Source organism: Panthera leo, chromosome B2, assembly GCF_018350215.1.
Source record: "Panthera leo isolate Ple1 chromosome B2, P.leo_Ple1_pat1.1, whole genome shotgun sequence".
Classification (NCBI taxonomy): domain Eukaryota; kingdom Metazoa; phylum Chordata; class Mammalia; order Carnivora; family Felidae; genus Panthera; species Panthera leo.
In genome coordinates, this window is record NC_056683.1 from 128671055 (window position 1) to 128679489 (window position 8435).

The 8435-nt window shown below is 36.4% G+C and overlaps 1 protein-coding gene across 3 annotated transcripts in view; it reads left to right on the forward strand.

Annotated features, from left to right (window-relative positions):
• Positions 1–5050, forward strand: part of PEX3 (peroxisomal biogenesis factor 3) — a 34326-nt gene extending 29276 nt beyond the window's left edge. Inside the window, exons 11-13 of one of the 3 annotated variants that reach the window (XR_006202855.1) lie at positions 670–766; positions 3107–3268; positions 4466–5050. Coding sequence is in view for 1 of the 3 variants with exons in the window: in XM_042939978.1 (XP_042795912.1) it covers positions 670–766; positions 3107–3190 (181 nt within the window). In the remaining 2 variants the exon portion in view is untranslated. Of the gene's footprint in view, positions 1–669; positions 767–3106; positions 3445–4465 lie in introns of those variants that run through there. The other 2 variants (XR_006202854.1, XM_042939978.1) reach the window with 2 other exon arrangements.
• Positions 5051–8435: the final 3385 nt, after the last annotated feature.

Below are 8435 nucleotides of genomic sequence, written 5' to 3' on the forward strand. Positions count from 1 at the left end.
CCACTTGTGTTTGTTTTCTCTCTCCCTCTCTCTCTCTCTTTCAAAAATAAACATTAAAAATTTTTTAATAAGTGAATAAATAAATTGTCACAGCTAGAGGATGAATTACTTTTTATAATCATTAAAAAGTAGATTAAAACTTTGGTGAAGAACTTTTAATAAGATGGAAAATGTTCATAACTTTAATAGAAATACAAAACAATATTGCTGGGAAGTTAGAGTCTTGTGTTTAAAAAAACAAACAAAAGGGGACCCCGTGTGGCTCAGTCAGTTGAGCGACTCTAGATTTCAGCTCAGGTCATGATCTCACAGTTCCCAGGATCGAGTCCCACGTCCGGGCTCTGCACTGACAGCACGGAGTCTGCTTGGGATTCTCTCTCTCCCTCTCTTTGTCCCTCCCATACTAAGGCACATGTTCAGTCTCGCTCTGTCTCAAAAATAAATAAGCTTTTTTTAAAAAGCACAGATATGTATAAAAATTACTGGAAGAAGTTAACCATGATGTCGGTTGCAGTTGTTATTTCTAAGGGGTAGAATTGTGCATGGTTTTTATTTTCTTCTTAATACATTTTGTGAATACTCTTCAGTTACTATATTGTGTTATAATTAAAATGTTAAGATCCTGTAAGATAATTTCAGAAAATAATTATTACTATGATGATTTTTCAGTCTTTCCAGTGTCAGCCTGCCATTAGCTAAGATAATTCCAATAGTAAATGGACAGATCCATTCAGTTTGCAGTGAAACACCTAGTCATTTTGTTCAGGTAAGAAGAAAGCTTGGAGGTATTATTTAAAAACATTGTATTTTTGGTCGTGATTATATTGGTCTGACATAAAATTACATTTCTCTCCTGTGGTATTTGTTCAAAGAAACCAAAACTTAAATCACATGTAGAGTGTGGTAGAATGCCCCATGAGAACAAAAATATAGCAAATTTATGAGGTTGGGAATACCTTTCCCCATATTCTAGTCCAACACCAGTTGGACTACATTTTACATACATTCTGGTTGGCATGAAACTATGTTAGTAATAAGATTGAGTTATGAGACCGTGATCTAGTTCCTCAAATTTTGAGAAAAACTAAAAAATTGTCTTGGAGAAGTAAAGCATTTTAGTATTAATCAATATGACTATTAAGAATGCACCAATAATCTGCTCATGAAAAGTTCTGTAGACAGTACTACCTAAAACTCAATCCTTCCTTAGAAAACCATTTTGGAATGCATTAAGTAAGGCAAATATTATTGAAATAAGAACTCTGGACCCACACAGTTTTTCTGGGTCCCTGCAACCAAGTTGCAATACTTTTAGAAGACTAAAACTTGTATTAGAATTAGAAACTTGTTTGCAATACACCTCAATTCCAAACTACTGCAGAAATGTACAGGGAGGAGACTGCAGGCTAAGCGTAAAGCTGGCATCTTCTTGGTACCATGTGTCTCAGACAAGTTAGATTATCTTCTGTGGACTTTCTGCTTGGCAACATGAAAAGAACTAAGACTACAGATTGTTTCTTTCTCTATATGGTGTCGTTACTGTGTCCTTTACATGCTTATTTTGCCTCACTGTTCTCTTCAGTTGTCTTTGTCATCTCTGTCACCCATGACAGGCATTCATATTGCAGAAGGAAGAGGGAGTAAGGCTAATCTCATTTCGCTTAACTTAAGCTCAGATTTTATTAAAAACTTAGTTTAAAATTTTTAATTTCATATTAAATTAATTTTCACATGTATATCAGTGTGAGAAAAAAGTTTGTGACTTTTGGCACTTAAACCTTAACTTCACCTTTCTCCAGTTTCGTAAGAGTCTGGCTTCATCTGTAGGCTATTCATCTTGGCAGGCCAGTGGGAAATACAACCAGGCAAAATACACCACCTGCAGCTTGAAGGCTTAAGTAATTTATGTACCACAGTAATTAAAATCTGTGTAATTGATAATGAAAGCAAAAGAGTTTAATCTAATAAAAATACCATTGATATTAATGTTCAAAGATTTTTAGTGTGACTGAATGTAGGTTATATACTACACTATTGATTGACGAGTTCTTTTAAGCATAATCTCTATGTTAACTCATATTTAACTATAAAATGCCAAGTTGTCTTTAGAGACTTTAACCATGAATTTGTTGAGGTCAAGACTGGTCTAAAGTTCACTTGAGTTTTCTGATACTTAAGAAACAGAGAACACAAAGGATAGATTCATTTTTCATTTACTGTTTCTCTGATGCCCAGAGAGGCACTTAAATGTTTCTGTGTCATAGATCTTTTCACAATCTGGTGAAGCCTATGGACCCCTTCTCAGAATAATGTGTGTAAATGCATATCATAAAATACATAGGTTTTAAAGAAAGCCAATTAATTACATACAGTTTTCAAAATACTTTTTAAAATCAAATTTATGAAGTAGCAGTATTGCCTCTTTGTTCATGCATTAAATAACAAGATGTAATGGCAGTTTGTGTATCTTCCACAATTATATGATGTGACAATGTCTTATTTCCACTGAAGACAAATGCATAGCATGTTCCTGCTGTCACAGTTGTCAATTTCATAATTGAAAGAAATGCTAGATTTTAAAGGTTAATGAAAATAAAAATGTAATTCTTGTTTTTACATTCACAAATCCGTTAAGAACCCTTGTTCTGAAGTATGTGTATGTAGTTTATGTTTGTGTACGCAGAACCCATGACATGCTACATACATTCTAGGTTAGATCTTCTAAAAAGTAACATACCTTACAACCATGTTATGTCAGCTTCCAGCCAAGGAACCTTGACACTTGTATCGTTAGTACTGTAATCATTTATGGAACAAATACTTACCCAGCACATGGCATACACAAGTCCGTTTGAAGACTCTTCTGGGTCTTCTTCTCGGAGTCACACTGAATACTTACCACACCCACCATTCCTCATACAAGAACCTAAGCAAGAAGTATCTCCTAGAATTTCTTATGCGAAAAAATATTCCTTGCATTAAGTGATTTTCTTTTTGGCCTTACTGCCACAAAACTTAAAGCTAAATTTATTGCTTGATTGCAGAAATGGATTTAAATTATCCACACTTGTTACAAACTGTCATGTTTTATTGTCATCTTTGCTAGGATCTGTTGATGATGGAGCAAGTGAAAGACTTTGCTGCTAATGTGTATGAAGCTTTTAGCACTCCTCAACAACTGGAGAAATGATTTCTTTTCCTTCAAGAAAAACTGCAATGGAATTCATTTACTTTTAAAAATACACTGAATGAACCAACTATATATAGGGTAATGATTTGTTACCGAAATGCCTAATAAAAATATATTCTTAATCAAAGTCTTCATTTCGTAATAAAATAGATTTATTTGGCATCTTAATCTATTTTTTTAAAGTCATCAACAGACTAGTTTTTGTGAGCATATCTGAGTATACACAGTGCAGACATCAGAATTGTTAATACTTTGTTACACCATGGATATTAGTTCCAAACTGACAAAAAACTAATGTAGATACTTTTTTATATATATATAATATGAAATGTAGTATACATTGACATTTATACAGAGGAAACATCTGTTTGAGAAATAGCTGTGAAGTTTAGAAAATGTACTATTTAATCATAAAGTTCACTGGACTATAATATACATGAATGAATCAGACTTTTCTGTTACTCTTCAAAGGAATAAGTTATTTACGTTAGATAAACCTGATGAAGGACATTTCTTTTTATGGAAACCAGTGAATTTAACAACCATGATCAGTAATTTTTCGTTACCATTGTTAACAATCCTTAGAAAATTACGTATTTGATTTAGAGGCTGAAATTGTGCTGTTGTTGTTACTCAGCGGCTATTTTTAGCTATAGTTTCAGCATTTGTATGTAAATAATTTTAACTTACTTTGTATTGATTTTGAGCACAGTAAATATCTTATTGCAATAAAATATTTTAGTAAAATATGGTTTTGTTGAGTTAATACTTTACAGCCATTAATTTATTTGTCCTATAGCATTTTTGCTGTTACTTTGGGAGAATATGCTAGTTTTCAAGTTTTATTTTAACTAGTAATATAATTGATGCTTTAGTTTTTCTGTTTAGAAAAAATGAATAGCATTCCCTTCTGAAGAGAAACAATTCATCGTCTCTAGTAAATCTATATTCTGTATTTATAATTAAGGGTAATTAGGCAGAAATAAATGAATTGTTGCATATCATTAGTGTATTAGATATATTTTCGGTAACATAAGAATATTGTCAGTGACATCGCTTTATGTTCCTCCAACAGAGGAACAATGTTTAAAAAAATGTAATGTCTACGATGTTTAAAAAAAGAAAGAAACAGATGTAAAAGTGTTGCAGATAGCAAATATTTCTCTTCCAAATTTGACAGAAAATAGTGATGTTATTTTCTAATAGGGTGGAGGAAAAACTGCATTTTGGAAAATTAGTGAATGTGTATGTAATAGGGCCTGCATCTCTTGGCAGCAGTATTAACCCAGGATTTCATCCAAGGAATATCTGAGACTGAACAGGTGTGGCCTTGTAAAAAAAAAAAAAAAAAAAAAAAGGATCGTATTCTGATCAGCTGACAATTTTCACCTGGAGTCACCTGCGTCTGTGGCGCCGTGGCAGTTGAAGAGATGATCAGGTAAAACCCACATGCATTTGAAGCTAACTGGCCTTAGATATTACAAATGTGTCTTCACCTAGTACAATAGGACCCCTCTTGTCTGGGACCAATAGTTTGGTTAATCCAAAGGTCACTTAAATAAAGCAGGGTATCTATCACACACAAAAAAACTTATTCTTAGATATTTTAACTTAAAATATAAATATTCTTTAGTTGCCACTTATTTAATCTAGGGACCAGGTCTTTTCTACCTTTTTCATACGGGTCTGCTTTGAGGCACCCTCTAACTCCTTCTTGTGCAGATCACATGCACTACATTCCATTATATAATTGTGAGCCACCGATACAGAATCCTTGTAGCTTTTTGCTAGATTTTCCTCCAATCTTTTAGAACTGTTTTGCCCACAATTAGCCAATATCTTTAAATTTTAAAACAGCAACACACTTTTTTTTTTTTTTAAGATTTTATTTTTAAGTAGTCCCTACCCCCAACATGGGGCTCACACTCACAACCCTGAGATCAGAAGTCTCATGCTCCACCAACTGAGCCAGCCAGGCGCCCCTAAAAAAACAACACTTTTATCGAGTCTTTTCAAAGTTCAGCTTAGTTTTCACAGAAACTACAGCTCTTCGCACTCACGTCATCAGTTTATATACTCATGATAACAAGTTCAACTGGCATAATCAGTTTGGTAACTATTAATTTCTTAGAGCCGATATAACAAATTATTGCTAATTGGGTGACTTAACAGAAATTTCTCTTCTCACCATTCTTGATTTTGGACGTCCAAAATCAAGGTATCAGCAGGGCCATGCTCCCTCTGAAGGCTCTAGGGAAGACTGTTCAATCCTTTCTTGACTCTCCCAGCCTCTGGTGGCCCAGGTGTCCCTTAGCTTGTAGCAGCAAACTTAGTCTCTGCCTCTGTCTTCACATGGCCTTCTCTGTGTGTCTGTGCTCTTTCTCTCATAAGAATACTCTCACTTAGGACCCACCCACGTACAGTATGATCTTGTCTCAATACTTAACTTTTGTTACATCTGCAAAGACGCCATTTCCAAGTAAGATCACCTTCTGAGCTTCTAGGCAGGCGTGAGTTGTCGAAGAATACTCTTCAGCCCCTATAGTAACAAACTCTACGCAACTTGGTAAACGCAGATTGCAGCAAGTGGAAATCAAAGCGAAGGGTGCACCAGATAGACGCCTACTAACTGAAAGCCTGCAGCCTGCCCTAGGCACCTCCTTTTCTGAGGAGATGAAGACCATCAGTTTATCCCGTGAATTGGTTACATGGAGATTACTTAAAACTGCTTCTATTTTTTCTCCTTCAAACTTGTATAAATGTGTCTGTTACTGTGTATATATAAAAATTTTACATGAGCACTTATTTTATTTGCTTGGAAGATTTTATCTAACCAGATCTTTCACTTGCAAAATTGAACAGAAGATAAAACATCGGTCTCGTCTTCTGTTGTCCTGATTCATATTTATTTGAATAGCCTGAACTTTTACAGTAATTGTGTTGCTTGTATATGACACCGATGAGAAAATGAGATAGAATCTTACTAAAGTGATATCCATATTTAAAATATCAACATCTAGAGGCACCTGGGCAGCTCAGTTGGTGAAGCATCTGACTTCAGCTCAGGTCATGATCTCACCGTTCATGAGTTCGAGCCCCACATCAGGTTCGGTGCTGACGGTGTGGAACCTGGAGCCTGCTTTGAATTCCCCTCTCTCTGCCCCTCCCCTGCTCACAAACACTCTCTCTCTCTGTCTCTCAAAAATAAACATTAAAAAATTTTGTTTTAATATCAATATCTAGACTATTGAGTCTAGTAACCTAGTTTGGTTTGCCTTCAATATTTCTCCAGTCATTAAAGGAAAATCAGAGGTTACGGAAATTCAATTCAGGGCATTTTGTACCTATTTAATAATGCTGGGAAAAGGATTATTTGATTGGAGGATAAAAACTATTGGCTTAAAATAGTTAATGAGAGATCTAATTTTTAATTATCCTTACTATAATTCTTGCCCTCATACTACAGATAATTCCAAGAATTTGCTGGAATAGTTTTAAATCCTTGTTATGAAACCCCATTGTAGTACATTTTACACATAAGCAAGATATGCCTTAAATAAATTTAAATTTGGGGTCATATTTTTTCTTAGAGTTGGGTTAAAAGCATTTTATCAGCACCTTAGAATGCTGAACTGTATTTTGTCATGTAGCTCCTTCATAGCTACTGAGTCACCAAACCCTATAATTTGCTTAAATATTTGTTTTTCCCCTTTCGTATCAATTTGTAAAGGTAAAGATGGACAGGATAGGAATTTAAGTGGTTGACAGGCTTCAGTCTCAGAATTACTTTCTTCAAACAAACAAATGACCCTACTTTTATGATAAGATTCTTGTAACACTGTTTCCTTGGCTTTGGTTGGGGCCTGGGTGGCTCAGTTGGTTAAGCATCTGGCTTCAGCTCAGGTCATGATCCCACAGTCCATGGGTTTGAGCCCCGCATCGGGCTCTGTGCTGACAGCTCAAGAGCCTTGAGCCTGCTTCAGATTCTGTGTCTCCCTCTCTCCGCCCCTCCCCGACTCATGCTCTGTCTCTATCTCTCTCAAAAATAAATAAACATTAAAAAAAATTTTATTTTTTTTTAATTTTTTTAATGTTTATTTACCTTTGAGAGAGACAGAGACAGAATGCAAGTGGGTTAGGGGCAGAGAGAGAGGGAGACAGATCTGAAGCAGGATCCAGGCTCCAAGCTGTCAGCACAGAGCCCAACGCGGGGCTCAAACTCGAGCTGTGAGATCATGACCTGAGCTGAAGTCAGCCACTCAACCGACTGAGCCACTTAAGCGCCCAAAACATATATGTTAATTTAAATTGGAGCTCATATGAGCTCACCTACAAAAATTGGCCCATAGGTCCAATCCCACACCCCCTCAAAAAACCTGAAAGACTATGTACTAAAATCGTAATAATGGTGATCTAAACAATGACTTTAATTTTTTTTTAATGTTGATTTATTTTTGAGACAGAGACAGAGTGGGGAGGGGCAGAAAGAGAGAGGGAGACACAGAATCCAAAACAGGCTCCAGGCTCTGAACTGTCAGCACAGAGCCCAACACGGGGCTTGAAGTGCAAGATTATGACCTGAGCTGAGGTCGGCAGCTTAACCGTCTGAGCCACCCAGGCGCCCCTTGTATGTTTTAAAATACCTACAGTAAACCTATATCAGTTTTATTACCAAGAGGGAAAAAAAACTTTTTTTTTTTTTAATTTTTTTATTTTAACGTTTTATTTTTGAGACAGGGAGAGACAGAGCATGAACAGGGGAGGGTCAGAGAGAGAGGGAGACACAGAATCTGAAACAGGCTCCAGGCTCTGAGCTGTCAGCACAGAGCCCGACGCGGGGCTCGAACTCACGGACTGCGAGATCATGACCTGAGCCGAAGTTGGCCGCTTAACCGACTGAGCCACCCAGGCACCCCGAAAAAAAAACTTTTTTATGAAAAGACAATTACTATGAGCACTGAAAGTATGTATTAGGCCAAATTTATTATATCTCTGCCACCTGTATTAGTCTGCTAGGGCCACCATAACAAAATACTACAGACTGGGTGTCTTAAAGCACAGTAATTTATTTTCTTACAATCCTGAAAGCTGAGAGCCCAGTGTGTCTGCAGGTTGGGTTTGTCTCAAGGCCTCTCTCCTTGGCTGGCCGATGGTGCTTCTCCCTGTGTCCTCACATGGCCTTTCCTCTGTGTGCTTGCATCAGTGGCATCTCTTTCTCTTCTCATAAAGACGCCAGTCGTATAGA